General features: G+C 32.3%; 1 protein-coding gene across 11 annotated transcripts in view; it reads right to left on the reverse strand.

Moving 5' to 3' along the window:
- Positions 1-1,521: 1,521 nt before the first annotated feature.
- mvb12bb (multivesicular body subunit 12Bb) overlaps positions 1,522-20,245 on the reverse strand; it is a 148,861-nt gene continuing 130,137 nt past the window's right edge. For 4 of the 11 annotated variants that reach the window (XR_015496728.1, XM_087262565.1, XM_087262562.1 and 1 more), the window contains one exon: positions 1,522-1,720. Coding sequence is in view for 6 of the 11 variants with exons in the window: in XM_087262565.1 (XP_087118691.1) it covers positions 1,682-1,720 (39 nt within the window). In the remaining 5 variants the exon portion in view is untranslated. 11 annotated transcript variants of the gene reach the window in all.

Consider the following 20,245-nt stretch of genomic DNA (forward strand, 5'->3'; position numbering starts at 1 on the left):
GATTTTACATATGGTTAATTAAACTGGGAATACTAAATGTTAAAAATGAATTGTGAAAATGTAAGTTACTAAGGTAAATTTGGTTTTATATTCACACATTCATTCAGTAACAACTTGTGACACACTCCCTATATTGTTTACCACAGCACTTTGAATATTTGGTCTGAAATAACCTGCAAGTGTGACTTGAAAACAACATTAACACTGATTATTTGACTGTGAACAATGTTGTACTTTGATAGTCATTGGCTGCTAATATGATTTTGCTATTTAGAGTTTGCAAATAATACTTTTATGAAATTATATTAATAAGGAGAAAGTCCAAATGTGCGAATATAAAACCAACTTTACCTCTATTTGTAAGTTCACATACGCTGCTGTACAGGTGCAGTTTGCTATCAGAATGCAGCCGTTTTACGTGTTGGTGAATAATTACCCAGGCCCTGTACAGCCCTGTCTTCTTTCCATGTATTTGGCTAAGCAGAACCTCAGTTTTTAGCTCTACATAGTGTTGAATCTGATCATCATGGAGCATTATTTCTTGCACATGACCCCACAGAACAACATCGTTGGCATCCAAAGACTTGTAGACTTTTAACTTCTCTCTTGTAAAATCACTTGGAGCTTCAGTGAGATTATACATTTCGGGCTGGATGCTTGGTCATTTAATCTTATCTAATATCCATTGGGAGGTTGCTATCGCAAATGGACCTGTCAGATGAACGCCGCTCACTTTAAGGTTAATTTTGCCGAATTACTGTGCTTATCACTGGGTGACGAGCTGTCATAATACACTGTAAGCATTATGTAGATAATAATGTGTAATCAATATATCTTATTTCTAAGACAACAACAAACTCTGTACTGCATCGGATGTCATTCCCTCGCTGTAAATGCTAGTGCTCTCGGTTTCTTTCTGCCACCTCCCTGCGCGCGCATCCTGAATGTTTACATACATGGTAATTGGTCTATAAAGAGACCCTTTAAGATAAAGACCAGTTTGTTAAAGAAATATGGTTAAAACACAAAAATAACCAAAACTTATCTACATATTTTGGTACACATTTTGAAGTGGTTCTACTATCCTCATTTTATATTTAACTTTGGATAAAAGTTTTTGCTAGTTAAAAATGCAAATAAATAAAATTTTTGTTTTTCATGTTGCTTAGGGACCAACGGACCCCTATACCGCAACGTTTCAGCAGTAACATCCTCATAAATTAATAGTGGGATTTACTTTTAAACCTCAAGTTACTGACATAGTAATAATCAAAGGGAAGAAAACTTGTACTATTCAAGAAGCACAAGCTTTTGTCAACTCCCACACTGCAGTATGAATATCTAATGCACATGCTAGAATATTTCCCAGAGTGTTCAGCCTGGGTTTTATCAAAGATTCTGTAAATTTCATTATATAGGTTCCTCCTCAGAGACCCTGTCCATCCAAAAGAATAAAAGACCCATCACAGGATTCCAGCTTATTCTCATGGACAAGTTTCCATGTATTCGCGTATGTCTTACTTTGTGTGTGAGTGTCTGTGAAGAGAAAAGAGAGCCTAACAAGCTTGAGTCCACGTGCCCAGCGATGGATGGCTCCCTCTGCTCTTCTCTACATTGGAAGCAGATGACTTTATCAGCGGCCTACAAAAACACAGTCCTGTCCGCTCATGCACACACAGAGTCACGGTCTGACAAAGCTCTCATCTCCTTCTCCAGTCTCCTGCAGAACAGAGGAACACTGAATGATACAGAGAGAACGAGAAGCAGAAGCAAATCCATTTCTCATTCTGAAGGCGCATTGATCAACTTGACCTACTAACAGGAGTTTGGTTTCCACTCTATACTGTGGAAATGCTGTTTTGATGATGCAAAGAAAATTATAAACATAGAAAGTAAGGCAAAGTGTACACGAACTTTCAGTTTTCATTTATTTGTATATATTGGTTTAATTCACTAGCAAAAGTTCAAAGTGATAATTGTTTATACAAAAAAAAAAATCAATCTGGAATAATTAAGATATTTAACATTTATTTAGTTTTTGTAAAATCTCTTTTGCTCACTAAAACAGATATGATACCTTTAAAGATAAATGTGACTTATTCTAATATGGTAATTTGCTACTCAGTTATTATTTGTAATTTTGGTATTACTGTTAATGTTCATTCATTCATTTTCTTTTCAGCTTAGTCCCTATTAATCAGGGGTCGCCACAGTGAACCAAAAACCTATCCAGCGTATGCTTTACACAGTGGATGCCCTTCCAGCTGCAACCTATCACTGGGAAACACCCATACACTCTCATTCACACAAATACACAACGGACAATTTAGCTTACCCAATTGACCTACAGTATAGCGCATGTCATTGGACTTGTGGGGGAAACCGGAGCACCCGGTGGAAACCCAAGTCAACATGGGGAAAACATGCAAACTCCACACAGAAACGCCAACTGACCAAGCCGAGGCTCGATCCAGCGACCTTCTTGCTGTGAGGTGAAATTAATACCCACTGCGCCACTGCGTCGTCCATATTTCAATGTTGAAAACCGTTTTTTTTTTTTCATGAATAGCAACTTAAAAAAATAAGCAACAATGACAATAGCAGGAACAAACATTCATTCGTTCGTTTTCTTTCAGCTTAGTGCCTTATTTATCAGAGGTCACTATAGTGGAATGAACCGCCAACTATTCCAGCATATGTTTTACGCAGCGGATGCCCTTCCCAGGCACAACCCAGTACTGGGAAAAATACATACAATCTCACATTCACAAACACACACACACACTTATTCACTATGGACAAGTTTGTTCACTCAATTCACCTATAGCGCATGTCCTTAGATTGTGGGGGAAAGCGGAGCACCCAGAGGAAACCCATACGACACAAAAAGAATATGCACATTCCAGAAGGAAATGCCAACTGGCATTTTTGATGTGAGGTGACAGTGCTAACCACTGAGCCACCGTACCACCAGAAACAAGCAATAAACCATTTTTTTGTATACAAAGTGTGTAACATTAGTAATGACTTTACTGTTTATTTCTGTCTAGTCCACCTCTGTATAGCTGAAGAAATACAAAATGAAGACTTTGGAATGGCCTAGGCAAAGTCCTGACCTGAATCCAATTGAGATGCTGTGGCATGACCTTAAAAATGTAATTTATGCTCTAAATTTCTCCAAAGTGGCTGGACTACAACAATTCTGTGAGGATGAGAGGCTAAGTTCCTCTGCAGAGCTATCAAAGACTCATTGCAAATTATCAAAAATTCTTGAATGCAGTTGCTACTGCTAAGGGTGGCAACCGTGGATTTTTAGGTTTAGGGGCAAACTCTTTTCGTACAGGCCTATGAAGCTTTGTATTTTGTTTTACAATAATAATAAAAACCTTCAGTTAAAAACGGCATGATGTGTTTAATCCAGTTTTCTTTGGCTAACATTTGCATTTTTTATGATGATTTGAAACATTAAAGTGTGAAAAACATGAATTACATCAGATCTGTGAAGATAGGAGGCTAAATTCCTCCGCAGTGCTGTAAAAGACACATTGCAAATTATCAAAAGTGCTTGAATGCAGTTGTTGCTGCTAATGGTGACCCAATCAGTTATTAGGTTTAAGGGGTAAACACTTTTTCACACAAGCCTATGAAGCTTGACATTTTGCTTTCTTTTAATAATAAAAACCTTCTGTTAAAAACTGCATGATATGTTTAGTTGAGTTTTCTTTGACTAATATTTACTTTTTTGATGATCTGAAACATTAAAGTGTGACAAACATAAGAAAAAAGAGAAATCTGTAAGGAGTAAATACTTTTTTACACAACTGAATGCACATGTATTAAACAGAATATTCAATATCTAAATAAGTTGTTTATGAGAAATAAATGACCAACTATTTTTAAATATATTAAAATAAAAAAGATGTCACAACATTACTGTTTTTAGTGTATTACTGATCAAATAATTGCAGCCATGTTCAAAAACTAATCTTAATATTCCAAACATTTGACCTGCAGTGTAAGCATAAAGGTCATAAACAGAGCTGAGAATAGTTCCCTTCTATGTTTTATGCCAAACCATAAAAACACACACATGGATTAAACACACTAAAGGCTCTGACCAATGAGAGAGTCAGTCTTTTTTAATTTTACTGTGCGGTCTCAGGGTATTATGATTATTTTCCTATCATAAAGCATGAGCAGAGCTGAAAGTAAAACCATGTGAGGTGGTTGGTGGATGCTGTGGGTGGGAGGTGTGGTTTTGACATTCAGCTCCATTTAGAGGTGAGGGTCCAAATGATGGAAAACCAGTAACTAAGTATTTTTACATCACTACTGTGCTTAACATGTTTTAGGTATCTGTACCTTATCAGTGTATTTTAATCTGATGAATGTTTACTTTTATTTCACCCAATTCCAAAACAAAATATTGTACTTTTTACTCCACAACATTTCCTAAATGAAGCTGAGTAAATTGAATTGGACTAATCTGTCCACATCAACAAATCACTGATTGAAATTATCAGTTAGTTAATCTCAAGTCAACAACTAACTTAATAAAATGATCAATTCAGAATGAATCTCTCAAGTCAACAACTCACTGATTCAAATGATTGTTTCATAGTGAATCTCAGTTCAACAACTAATTTATTAAAATGATCCATTCAGAGTGAATCTTCATGATATTCTCACTGATTTAAATGATCTGTTGAGAGTGAATATCTAGTCAACAACTCACTCAAATAAATTATCAGTCCAGAGTGAATCTTCATCCAACATCTCACTGATTCAAATGACCAGATTGACCAACAACTCACTAATGATCTGTTCAAAGCGAATTTCCAGCCAGCATCTCACTAATTCAAATGTTCAGTTCAGAGTAAATCTCCAGTTAACAACTCTCTGATTTAAATGATTCATTCAGAGTGAGACTCCAGTAATCAATTCACTGAATTTACAAACTAAGCAGAATCAAGGTCAAGTTTTGTTTAAAAATAATTTTGTTGACATATTTTTGTCACATACTATAGCAGATTATGTGTTTTGCAATTTTCACTTGTTTGAACACTTAAATTTTCTTAAATTATGAGTATCATAACTTTTGGTAATACGATTTTCTTGAGAAATAAACATTTATCAATCAGTATTTAAGAACTATTGTACCTTGAACCAAGTTAAATTGAAAAGGACTTTTTACTTTTATTGGAGTTATATTTTGCTTGAGTATTTGTACTTTTACTATATATACACAACTAATCGTCTACCACTGTGGAAAACTAATCTACACTGAAAAAAGTGTTGCATACAGAACTGTTGCAAACAATTTATTTGTGTTGAATTAAAAAAACAAATTAAGTTTAATAATGTTCAACTTAATTTGTTTGATTAAAATCAACACAAATAAATTGTTTACAACCACTTAACTTTCAAAAATGTAGTAAATCCAAGGAATCATCTTTAAATATTTTTTTCAGTGTATATGAGTACTGTGAACTTAATCAATTTGAGTAAATGAAGCAATTTGAGCACAGTAAAACCCAATAAATGATGAGAACTCAAACCAGCTGAGTACTGTAAAACCAACACAATCTCACGGCAATTCGTAACTTTTTGATTTAGTGGCTAATTCGTATGAATTCGTACGATCTAATTCGTACAATTTAGTACGATTTGCTCATCACCCAATGACGGTTGGGGTTAGGGGTGGGGTTAGGTGCCACGCCTCCTTCTTAAAATCGTACCATTTCGTACGACTGAACTCGTACGAATTCGTACGAATTAGCCACAAAACTGGCAAAACGTAAAATACTTGCGTTTTTTCGTGAGATCAGACTGTTAAACCCAATAGGTTACTCAAACCATTTGAGGAAAACGATAGCCACAAACCATTTGTGTTAAACTAATCTTTATGAGTACTGTGAACTTACTCCATTTAAGTTAAAGTATTGGGGTACTTAATTAACTCATTGGCTTCAAAACTGAGATCAAAACTCTTTTCAATTGAGTAGAATTAACTTTCATAAAATTTTAAGTTTACTACACTCATTTCATTCGATAAAGTTGACTGTTGGGTTTTAAATTAGTACCATAGGCCTGTCAGAATAATCAATATATCCACTTATCGCTCTGTTGAAGGTGTCAGTATGGTTAAAAACACTATGTGTCCAAACTTTCTTTTTTTCAAACTTGAAAAACTATTAGCTCCAACCAACCTCAACACACCTGCACAAATGTTTCTAGAAAGCCTAGTAAGAGCTTGATTAGCTAGCCCAGGTGTGTCTGATTGGGGTTGGAACTAAACTTTGCAGGACACAGCCCTCCAGCACCAAGTTTGGACACCCCTGCACTTTAGTATTTACTATAAATTACTTTAATATATATTTTAATGTGGGTGTTTGACAGCTGAAAATAAATGAGCAGATATTGCAGCCTTTGTTACTTTTTTGTTAACATTTTTTATTATTTATTTAGGATATGTTTTCACATCTTGATTCCAATGCCTTATTATTAAATTATTATAATGAATGTAATAAATTAAATATTCTTAAGAATAACATATTATTTTTGATGATATTATATTGTCTTTCTTGCATTATAAATTGAGTCTTAAAATGACAATAATAAGATTCATTCATTCATTAATTTTCCTTCGGTTTAGTCCATTTATTTATCAGGGGTCGCCACAGCGGAATAAACCGCCAACTTATCCATCTTATGTTTATATTTATAGTATGTATAGTGTTGATGCCCTTCCAGCTGCAACCCAGTACTGAGAAAGACAATAATATAATTTATCGCTATATAATATCAATACATTTTTGGTGCAATATATCGTACAACAAAAAAAATGATATTGTGACAGACCCAAAGTACTACTACTCAGAAACAGAGTGAATAACGTCGATTAGAGGCCCTATTTTAGATTGAAAATGCTGATATTTTGTTTCAGATTAGATAGACAGGAGCACAAACTTTTGAAAATGGAGGCACAACTATCCACAATCGCACTCTGACTGTTCTTTTGGACTATTGCATATTTTTTCCTGATTCGTCAAGTTCTAATCACATGACCATTAGCCAACCTTTAGACTGCAAGTGCAAATACCAACAAAATATGTGTATGCAATTGAGCGTGAATAGTCATACTGAAAAAAATGTATTCAAAGATGATTCCTTGGATTTACTACATGTTATTAAGTTAAGTAGATGTAAACAATTTATTTGGGCTGAATTTAATCAAACAAATTCAGTTGAACATTACTTAATTTAATTGGTTTAAATTCAACCCATATAAATTGTTTGCAACAACTTTGCAGACATCATTTTTTTCAGTGTATCTTGTGTTTTGGGTTTGATAATGAGGGCATTTTTAGAAGTGCAAAAAGTGCAAGTCTGGACGAGGAAGATTTCCATTCTTAAAACAAAAACACGCTAGTGTAAATGGCACATGACTACGAAGCAAACTTCAGAACATCATATTCACTATAATCATATGTAGATAAAAGAATATCCAAACATCAAAATCTTTCCCATAACTGGGCAATGAACAAGGAAGACGACAATCTGACATGTTCAAAAAACAAACTAGGTACTGCCTAGAAACAAATAAAGAAACCAAACAAGACACAGGAGATCATAATAAGCAATGATGAAAATACATGATTAAAAACCAAACAAAACAGAACATAATGTTCAAATAAAGACCAAAAAACAAATCAACATTACAGTGCAGTATGAAAACTGATTTAGCAAGTACATTTAAATGTTTTTGTTTTCATATATTTAACAATAAACTTAAATAAATTAAAAACAAGTGAGCAGAAGATAACATTGAAGGTAATCTTCTAAATGTAAATATAAAAAATATATATAATATTTAGGACATTAATTAAAGAAAAAAATCACATTCAAGGGTGTTTTTGTTGTTGTTGTTACTAAGTGTTATGAATGTGATTGGATATCATTATTAATGTTGTATGCTAATATTATACTAAAATTATATAAAATGGCATTATACTAAAATATGTATGTTAAATCTCAGAGATGAAACACAATACATTTATACTTTTTCATGGCTGAAAACCCCTGCTCTAGATCTAGTTACTTGTGTTTACTTGACGTACCATGGTTAGAGGAAAAGTGAACTGGGAAACTAACTGTTCTACCTGCTCAGAGGAGTGTAAATAGAGTTGATGTGAAGGACAGGCGTGAGATAGTCCTGTCTCTGAGAGGCTCATGATGTCTGCACGGGCCAGTGAAACAGAACCTGTGCTCAGTGTGTGTTTCTGAAATCATCAACACACCAGCGACTCCGACACCCACACACTGTCTGGGGGAAACAGCAAGACTGACATGAACAGAGAGAAGCAAAAATGCATCTGTGGTCACAAGAAAAGAATCAAGCAAAACACCATTATTTTCTGTACAACTCAAAAGAAAGGAGAGGCTCTCTGGGATTGAGAGGTTGATGGGCTGTAATGTTATGCCAAGAGACATCATGCTACTTGTTGCATATAAATGTAGATTTTTAAAATAAAAAAATAAGCATAAAGTGAACATCAAGCTACTCTTAATGAGGTGGAAAACATATTATGATTAAACTCATAAGACTGGGTTTAGCATTTACTAAAATAAACAGAGAAATAAAATAAATAAATTCTCAAGATTTGACAAATGTATGTGCAATAACTTAATTTTAATACAATAAATGTGCTATTTGCTCTCAAATAATTAAACGATGATGCTTAAAATGGCAACAAAAAAAACTGTTAATACATGTAAAATCGAAGTACAGTTAAATCTAGGCTCTCACAATATTAGATTTTTTACTACATGATTATCAAAATGATTCAATTATGTCAACAATTCATAGTATCAGTAGGAATGTCAGTAACACTTCATTCAACAAGGTACTGGAAATATTCCTCAGAGATTTTGGTCCATTTTGACATGATAGCATCAAACATTTGTCGGCTGCACATCCATCAAGAGAATCTCTTGTTAACCACATCTCAAAGGTGCTCTATTGGATTAACACTGGTGACTGTGGAGGCCATTTGAGTACAGTGAACTCATTGTCATGTTTAAGAAACCAGTCTGAAATGATTCACGGTTTATGACATGGTGCTTTATTCTGCTAGAAGTACAGTAGCAGTACAATGTTGTCGTAAGGAGATGGACATAGTCAGCAACAACACTCAGGTTTGCTGTGGTGTTGACACGATGCTCAATTGGAAGTAATAAGCCCAAAGTGTGCCAAGAAAATATCCCCCAATTTATTACACCACCACCACCAGACTGAATCGTTAATACAAGGCAGGATGGATCCATGCTTTCATGTTGTTGACGCCAAATTCCAACCCTACCATCTGAATGTCACAGCAGTAATCAAAACTCATCAGACCAGACAATGTTTTTCCAATCTTCTATTGTCCATTTTTGGGCCAATAAATTACTGTCCTACAACAATTCACTGAGCCTGAGTGAATTTAGCCTCAGTTTCCTGTTTTTAGCTGACAGGAGTGGCACCTTGTATTAATCTTCTGCTTCTGTAGCCCATCCGGTTCAAGGTTCAACATGTTGAGCGAGAGATGTTCTACTGCAGACCTCGGATGTAACAAATGGTTATTTGAGTTACTGTTGTGTTTCTATCAGCTCAAACCAGTCTGGCCATTCTCCTCTGACTTCTGACATCAGCAAAGCATTCTTTTTCAGAACATTCTCTGTAAACCCTCATTTTTGAGACCCTAAGATTTTTGTGCGTGAAAATCCCAGAAGATCAGCAGTTTCTGAAATACGCAGACCAGTCTGGCACCAACAACCATGCCACATTTCTTCCCCATTCTGATGCTCGGTTTGAACTGCAGCAAATCGTCTTGACCATGTCTACATGCCTAAATTCATTGAGTTGCTGCCATGTGATTTGCTGATTAGAAATTTGCATTAACGAGCAGTTGGACAGGTGTACCTGATAAAGTGGCCGATGAATGTATTTGTTACAGTATTTCTTAGTTTTTTTTTATGTTTTTGTAGGATATAAATCTTAATTTAAATAATTTATTACCAAATGGTAAAATCAGCATTAAATGAGATTATTTAATGGTTTACTAGTAATTTGTGTCAGATTATGTTAAATAATGTAGTTACATAAGGGTAACAAATAAAACCTTAATGCAGAATACAAAAATAAATTAAAATAAAATAAAATAAAATAAAATAATATAAAATAAAATACAAAAAGCATTTTTTTAATTTAAATTTTATTTTTAGGGCAATGAATCACATGAAAGCAAACAAGCATAATTACACGTAACAGAGAAGACTAACATGTGCACACTTTCAAGTTTAGCACATTGTAAGATTTTTCCAGCTCTGCACAATCATGACAATTTATGAGAATAACACAAATCTACTTCAGTTTAGTCAAAATTCTAACAACATTTGAAATGTTGTTATGAATTATACATTTTACTGGTATTCTAATCTAAAAGCTGTATCAATTAGCACTGATTTATAAATATACATCATGTTTATTAAAATACCTGAGATGGCTGAAAGTTGTGCATTGAGTCTCTTCATGTTCCATTAGTCAAAACATTTCTGGCAGCATTTATGCAGCTACAGCAATAACTATTTGTCTTATTTGTCTATATCAGTGGTGTCCAAACTCAGTCCTGGAGGGCCGGTGTCCTGCATATTTTAGTTCCAACCCCAAGTAAACACATCTGAACCAGCTAATCAAGCTCTTTCTAGGTATACTAGAAACCATATGAAATTGAAAATATTTACATTTACTGTAGCTTTCACCGGAAGTTTATTGTTGACTGAAAAACACTTGCTGTGCATATATTTATTCTGTGTGGCCCTCTGTTGATGAGTATGAATGAAATAAACGAAATGAGAGTGCTTAATGCTTCATAAAAGCTATAATGTTGGTATATTATGTCTTCCTTAATTAACAATGTTAATTATTTATTTGTTTGTTGGATTATTCTTTCTTGGTTATAGTCAATATTAGTATGTCCCAACACCCATAATCAAATAAATAATAATAACAATAACAACAACAATAATAATAATAATAATAATAATAATAATAATAATAATAATAATAATAATAATAATAATAATAATAATAATAATAATAATAATAAAATGGATTTTAACTAAATAAAAAAAATCTTATATAGTAGTTTTAAATTAGGATAATTTTAGCGCAGATCATATTAATATCCTTATTAAAACTGCCACAAAAACAACAACAACAAAGCCCTTTTAAAACAGAAAAGAACCTTCTTGAAAGTCTCTGAGAACATAACATTTACAGTCATTAGAAAACAGCATTCACAGCCCAAATAAAAAAGCAGAAGAGGACTAGATTTTGTCCAAATAAAATTGTCATTTGTCATTTGAAAGAAGGTCTGGTTACAGTTTGGACACATTACAATGTAACAATTAATTTAACTACTGTTAATTAATTACATATACTTTATGGTTAGTCTTAGAACGAGAGTTAGGTTTGGAGTTAGTTATGTGTAATTATGCATAATTAATTACATATTAATAACTTTAGTACGTACCTGGAAAAAATTGGACAGCTTAAAGTGTTACAAGATTATTTGTATGTGCGGTGAGAATTATGTGTGTGTGTGTGTGTGTGTGTGTGTGTGTTTGTGTGTGTGTGTGTGTGTGTGTGTGTGTGTTGTCAAATTGATGAAGATATTTTCTCAGTTTGTGTTTTTCTCTGTGCATGTGTTTTTTTAACCTGCAGCACATCTTGTGCACCAACTAAGTAGTGCAAAACAAACACACAGCACTATTGTGAGCTGCACATACACACAAAATAATCAGGCTGCACACATACAATATGTGCCCATAACCAAATTTCCAATACATAAAGGTACTTTATACTTTGGCTGATGGTTAGATAAAGAACTTTTGAAAATCAATGGAATGTTTAAATTTCACAGATTGTTCTTTAAAGTGGAAAGTAATGTCTTTGGATTTTTAAAATGACTTTCACGCTAAAAAACAAAGACATGTTCACTGAATGCTTCTTTGGGGAATCAAAAACTGTATACTTAAAAAAGGCTCAAGTGTAAACCTTTTTCTTCTGATTGATATTTATTGTAGACGAGAGCTTTAATAACTATTATTGTAGATGTAAATGTGGGCTCACTGCACTCTGGTTTACTCTAGTGTTATATGGTAAGTCTTCGAGTCACTGGCTCCATGTGAAAGCTGCAGCGCTGTGTTCAGTGTTGAAACAATATTTGTACTGTAAAACAAACAAACAGACAAAAAAAAAAAAAGATGACTTCTGCAGTTCAACAACACCACCACCACCACCACCACCACCAACAACAACAACAACATCAACATTGCATTCCTTCCCTTTTTCTACAATTAAAGGGATAGTTACCCAAAACAGGAAATTTTGCAATTATTTACTCACCTTTTAGATACAAATAACTATTCTGAAAAAAACATTTTTTTTTTTGCTTTCAACTAAACAAAAACAAAAAAACTTTTGGAACCATTTGAAGGTCTGTAAATGGTGGGTACAATTATATTTTAGGTGAACTTTATGTATTTCGCTGTCTGGTAATTGCTGCTAAACAGCGCCTCCTTGTGTATGTGAGCAAATGCACAACCACTGCATTGAGAAGGCAAATATCATTTATACGTTTACATTTTTGTTTTTGTTATATTTTAATTCATTTGTTACATTTAGACTTCCGAATTTCTATTATATTTAGAGGCCATATTTCTAACCCAGGCCTTGATATAACCTTAAGACTAAATAAGATAAAAAAATAAAATAAAAAAAAAACACAGACAGACTGACATACAGGCAAACAAATAAAAAGAACAATTTACTCCTGTTATCCAGTTATATTCTGAATAACACTGTGAACAAGGATATAAAATTACACAGAAACAAAACAGTTTATGTCTGCTGTTTCTATGGCTAAAATAGGAGCACACAAAATTAATTTCATTGCATAATTACACATTTTACATCTTATTATTATTATTATTATTATTATTATTATTATTAAGCTCTCCAAACCTAATTCATAGTAACTATACACTGTAAAATGCAACAGTTAACTTTATCAAATGAAATGAGTAGTTAACTCAAAATTTACAGAAAGTCTACTCATTTGAAAAGAGTTTTAAACTCAGTGTTGAAGGTAATGAGTTAATTAAATACCTCATTACTTTAACCTAAATGGAGTAGGTTTTTTGAACTCATATAGATGTGTTTATTTATTTTTTTAACTCAAATGGTTTGTAGCAATCAGTTTCCTAAATTGGTTTGAGTTGACTTAACCTATTGGGTTTTACAATACTCAAATTGCTTCATTTACTCAAATGGATTAAGTTCACAGCACTCATTAAGATTAGTTTTTGAACCTAAATGGTTTGTTGCAATCGATTATTTATAATTATCAATTATTTAACATTGGGTTTTATTATTACTTTTTTATTAGGCTAAAGGTAAGTTCGCTTTATAAATAACATTTACTTAACATGAATAACTAAATAAATAATGAATGAATAAAATAGGATAAAATAAAATAAAACAAGTAAAAAAAAATAAAGAAAGAAACACTAACTCAGTATAAGCATGCTCCTTACTTTATTAGTGGTTGCCACAGTGGAATGATTAAATTAAATTAAATTCATCTTTATTTTAGTGCTTTTACAATATAGATTGTGTCAAAGCAGCTTCACCATCGCAAATCCATCAATGCAAATCCACCCAAATTAAAAGTAAGGTTAGGATACTTTTTTAAACTACATACAACTACTACTACTTTTAATGTGAGTAATTACTTTTCTAAGAAAGGATTAAAGTAATGCATTACTTTAAAAAAAATAAGTCATAATATTTGAATGACTTTTTTGAAAATGTAATGCGAGTTACGTTTCAGTTTAATTAATTAGCTTTTAAAAAATACATTTCAGAATTAAAATTAAAGTAGTCACCATGAATCATGCAGTTAATAAGAAAATGTGCTCAACATTTTTAACGTATTGAAGCAAAGAAAAAGGGGATTATAGTCTCAATAGACAGTGATTTTACTTAAGACAAGTACAAAAGTAGCAAACACGTTGCTTTAAACTTTTAATAATCTGTATATACATCATTTATAGCTCTAGGCTCAGATAACATTATGTAAAAATATTTTTATTTGTTTTTTTAAAGGTAAATGAAGATTTAACAGTGCATTGTTAATTGCAGAACTCCTATAAAAAAAATAAAAATAAAAAGTTCTCAAAGCGATCAAGCCTCAGCCAGGTAATAAAAAGTTATGCAAAAGTAACTCAAAAGTAACGTAACTCATTACTTAACAATAAAAGTAACTTAGTAACGCAACTAGTTACTTTTTTGGGGAGTAAAAAATATTGTAATTACTAACTACTATTACTAGTTTACTACTATTTTACTAATTACTACTGCTACTACTACTACAACTAATAATAATAATAATAATAATAATAATAATAATACAAATAACAATATTAATAATAATAATAGTAGTAATAAAAAATAAAAATATAATAATAATAATAATAATAATAATAATAACAACAAAAATAATAACAATAATTCAATTAAAATGTAAGTAAAAGCAATGATTTCGTTTTTATTTTTCTAATAACTTTGCTTCTATCATATCATCTCTTTCCTAAATACCTGTAAAATGTAATTCAGATTTACAGCACTAGGTGATGCTGAAGGATCGCACAACACTGCTTTGCATTTCTTCTCTCTCTCTCTCTCTCTCTCTCTCTCTCTCTCTCTCTCTCTCTCCATCCTCCTGAAGCAAAACGGCAACTTCCACCAGCATGTCACATGTCACACGCCGCTTAGTTATAATAAAAAGTCACACGCAGCACCTGACTAAGTAATAAATAAACAAGTACGACTGTGTGTGCACGTCTGCAAATGATGGATGGGAAGGAATGGGCTGTTATCACAGAGTGCATGTATCACCGCCTGCCATTTTTACACCGGCCCGTGACAGAACAGTGACACGCGGGACATGAGCGACACGAGCCCAGATGAGCAGATCTTCATTTCCTGTTCCTGCTCACAGCAGACCCAAATATGTGACATGTTGTCTTCATTAATTCCCCCTTCATTTGAATATATCTAGCCGTCTGCTCTCTGGGCGTCCTCTCCGTCTCTTTCTACCTCTCACAGGACCATAACATACACGCACACACAGAGGTTTTACATGGTTGAAAATGTCAAGTTTTGTTCATATTTTATCAGGCAAATCACAGTTTTTGAGATTTTGGGCTTTTTGCCTTCTTTTTTTTCTTATTCAGTCTAATGTAAACAATTATCCAAAATACAGTGATTCTGTTGTCACATTTATTAAGTCGTGTCAATACATTTCAATTGAAGTACATCTTTTCTTTTCTCAAATTTTTTTCTTTTTCTTTCTTTGAACCATAATTCTCCACCTCAGCAGCGCTTAAACCAGACACCAGTTTTATTCAATATTCTGAACGTTATTACGGAGAGATCCATACAGAAATCCATAATTTGCTTAATGATATACAGAACAGCATTTTATTCTACAAATAATCTATTTTTATAATCATTTTATTTAAAAAGGTTACAAAGTGATAAAAAATATATTCTCTGAATTCCCTATAAACTGTAATATCTAATAAAGAATAAATATTAATTATAATATTTAATAAAAAAATTAAACTAAATACAGTTACAGAGACTGAAAACAGATACAGTCACTGCAGGTGAATGGTCTGATAAAAACTGAGCTAATAGTTCCCCAGCTGATTGCTTACACTCTCAGAAATAAAGGTACAAAATATGTCACTGGGGTGGTACCTTTTCAAAAGATACACTTTGGTACCTTAAAGGCCCACACTTGTGCCTTTAAGGTATATAATAGTACATATAAAGAATAAAAGTGTACCTTGTGGTACCTTTAAGGAATTATTGGGGAACTTTTAAATAAAAAAGTGTACCGTTTAGGTACAAAAATGCAGCTTTTAAAAAGGTACCACCACAGTGACAGCTTTTGTTTTTTTTTAGAGTGTACATTAACAGTTTTAAAGGTTTTATATATAGTATGTTCTCTTGTTTAAATATGCAAATGATGCATAATTTCATTAAAAGTTCTAATTAACTTTAAATAAACATATTTGCAACTTTTCATGCTGAAATGTTTGTAAAAAAAAGACTTTCTTTGATTTTAAACAAATTAGGGTACAAAAATTTGGAAATTAACTACTAGAACCATTTATCATTTTACAGACCAAATTTTTTATACATTATTTCTTATTCAATATATTGTTTCAAAATGTAAAATTAAAATAAAAGTCATTTTGTTAAATTACACAAGTAAAATTTTCAACATCAAAATTTGTCAGTGAAGAGATCAAGGATCAATAGTCACGGAATAGCGATATATACTCTCAGAAATAAAGGTACGAGAGCTGTCACTGAGGTGGTACCTTTTCAAAAGGTACCAATTTGTACCTAAAAGGTCCATATTAATACCCCACAGGTACCTAAAATGTACCTAAAATGGTACCTAAAATGTTATTGGTACCTAAAATGTACAAAAGTGTTCCTCTTAAAATTTGTAGGTACTAATATACACTTCTGAGGTATCAATATGGATACTTCAAGTACAATTGTGTACCTTTTGAAAAGGTACCATCCAGTGACTCTTTTTTTCTTTTTTAAATATTTCCCAAATGATGTTTAACAGAGCAAGAAAATTTTTACAGTATGTCTGATTATATTTTTTCTTGTGGAGAAAGTCTTATTTGGTTTATTTTGGCTGGAATAATGAAATTTTTTTTAATCAGCATTTTAAGGACAAAATCATTAGCCCCTTTAAGCATTTTTCCCCCCAGTCAGCAGAACAAATCATCGGTTTACAATAACTTGCCTAATTACCCTAACCTGCCTAGTTAACCTGCCTAGTTAACCTAATTAACTTTATTATTAAAGTTATGCCTTTTAACGTCGCTTTAAGCTGTATAGTAGTGTTTTTTAAAAATATCTAGTAAAATATAATGTACTGTCATCATGGCAAGGATAAAATAAATCACTTATTAGAAATGAGTTAATAAAACTATTATGTTTAATTAAATGTTAAATTAAATTAAATGTGTTGAAAAAATCTCTCAGTTCAACAGAAATTGGGGGGGGGGGATAAACAGGTGGGCTTATAATTCAAGGGGGCTAATGATTTTGACATCAACTGTCTGTCTGTCTGTCTATCTATCTATCTATATCTATCTGTCTGTCTGTCTGTCTAGGCATATTAGAATCAAATATTATTTACAGAGGGGATTTTGTAAATTTCTTTTTATCAATCCATATTTCAGAAAATACTGAAAACCTCCAGAATAGTATGGTAGTTTGGAAACAATTTGGTGCATATAAATGCTGCTGAGGTGAAGATACATGGCCTAGAGAATAAAAACTTATATACACTGTAATTGAAATCTACAAAAAAAATAAATAAATAAATTAATTAATTAAAAGCCAGAAAGCCCTAAATTTCAAAGCTAGCATGTACATGAAAAGTGTTTTTGCCAGCAGCGTAATGTTTCAACATATATTCTAGGTAGTTTTTAAAGTACGCACACACACACAGGCACGCACATCCACACACGGCGTATCATTAGCCTCCCTTCAATAACATTTTTCAGCTGTGCAAACTACATAAAGACGTCAGCTCAAATCACGAACTAATTAACACTTAAAAAGACACAAATTAGATATGCGTGGCTAAAAGCAATTATAATCTCGACGAGTTTTGCAAATCATTTGGGAAATGAAAAGAATGCGTAATTGCTGGAACCAACATCTTCCACATGAAAAAAAAAAATGAAAAGGAAAAAAAAAGAAAGAAAGAAAGAAATGGCTGAAGTGATGCTTGTTAGAGAGCAGTCTTTTCCACGAACCCGATTGTGATTATGACGCTTTTCCGCAATTACATGTGCATATGTTTAATGTCACAAAATGCCTGTTTTTAATGAATGTGTTTTTAATAGAATTAGCAATCAGTCAATTAGGATGTGCGTGAAGGCCTTGAGTGGAGAAGTTCTCCTCCAGAGACTAATGAAGGAATACAGGACCATTCCTACTGGAAATATGCATTCAGCATTTATTATATGCTCATTTTAAAAACGGAGGTATTAGTAACTCTTTACATTACAGCTTCCGTGCTTCTACAATGTTCTCCTATTGTATAATAACAATGATGATCTATGATTACAAGTAGCACTACAAAATTAATAACACACTCAAAAATAAACATATTTTTGCTGCTTGTTTAGAATACTTATTAAAAAAAGCTAAAACAACACAATTCTTGATATTTTTTGAGACAACTTAAATGTTTCATGTTCAATCCACTCAAGTTTGTATGAACAACTGAGTTAGCGATTTGTGTTGGGACAACATGAATTGTGTGGAACCCTAAATTTTAAAGACAGATTATTATAGTTATACACTGTAAAAAAAGGATGGGTTCTACACAATCAGTTTGTGTTGAGACAACATGAAGAAAGTAAGTTACATGTAAGTTTTTACAAATTTAAGTTGATTAAAAATAAAACAATTAAGTTGTCTCAAACAAAAACTCAACAGTTTGTTAAGTAAGTAGTTCGAACAAACAACAGACATTATTTTTTGAGTGTGCTAAAGACTCAAACAGAAAGCAATGCATTTTTACATACTCATTATTGTATTAAAACACATACACACATGCACGCACACATGAACAAACACACACAGAAACGTTTATGGGTGTGTGTCTATGTATGTATGTGTGTGTGAGTGTGTTTGTGTGTGTGTGTGTGTGTACGTATGTGCACACATACACACACACGCACGTATGCACGCACACACGCACGCACACACACTATATATACATTGCATTATATATTAAAATATGATTTAAACTGCAAACAATAGCTATGTAGGTATCACTTTAAAATAAAATCTCATATGTTTAAATTAATTTATGCATTAACTAACATGAACTATGGATGACCAACATATTGCACAGCAATTATTCAACATTGTTTAGTCTTAATAATGTTTTTAAAAATGTTTTATCAATGCTAGTTTGTATAAATAAAGTAATTGACACAAACAGCTTTTATTTATTTCTATTTATATTATTATTTCTATTAATCCAAAATGTAAACATTACTAGTACTACTACTACTACTACTATTACTATTACTATTATTATTATTATTATTATTATTATTATTATTATTATTATTATTATTATTATTGTTGTTGTAGTGCTTTTAGTATTTGCCTTTGTAGTAGTAACAATAGAATAAACCTAGTAAATTTGCACAAATGTAACATGTTACTAATTTATTCCTTGTTAGTTTTGTCATTTGCACATTTTAATGTCGTAAATAACATTAACAAATTAAACCTTACTCTAAAGATTACCAGTATACATTATCATTATTGTGTAAGAACACATTCATTCATTTTCTTGTCGGCTTAGTCCCTTTATTAATCTGGGGTCGAAACAGCGGAATGAACTGTACCCATCTCTGGGAAATGTAAGAACACAATAAAATGTAATTAATATTTTCAATAGAATGCTATACTATATTTGTGCATATACATTAGTGAGCACTAAAGCCAAATCTGGAACTAGTCTAACAATAAAACATAAGACCAGAGTCCACAATTTAGTACATCCAAATTAAAATCTTGGGGAAAAAAATATATAAACTTTTAAGTAAATTGGAAAAATCAAGAGAAGCATAATATTATATATATATATATATATATATATATATATATATATATATATATATATATATATATATATATATATATATATATATATATATAGGTGGGGGGTATGGGGGGTTCTAATAATATTGACCTTAAAATGATTTAATAAAAAATTTAAAAAGCTTTTATTTTAGCAGAAATGATTTTTTTTTGTTCAGGTCAGTGGTTAATTTAGCAGCAGTGAGTGATCTGGAGCAGGACAGTCCCGTGGTGTGTTTTTGACCGTGTGTCAGTGGATCTGCGTTCAGGTCGTGGCTGCGGCTGCAGAACAATAGCAGTGGATGCTCTCACACTGATTCTCATTATCAGGGCAGCTTCTCCATTAATCTTGTGCTGTCGCCCACCTCACTAAACCCAGCACTCTTACACTATCTGTGCTTTACTTCATCTGCGCGTTCAGCGGCGTTA

This window comes from Danio rerio, chromosome 8 (genome assembly GCF_052040795.2).
Source record: "Danio rerio strain M-AB ecotype USA chromosome 8, GRCz13ab, whole genome shotgun sequence".
NCBI lineage: Eukaryota > Metazoa > Chordata > Actinopteri > Cypriniformes > Danionidae > Danio > Danio rerio.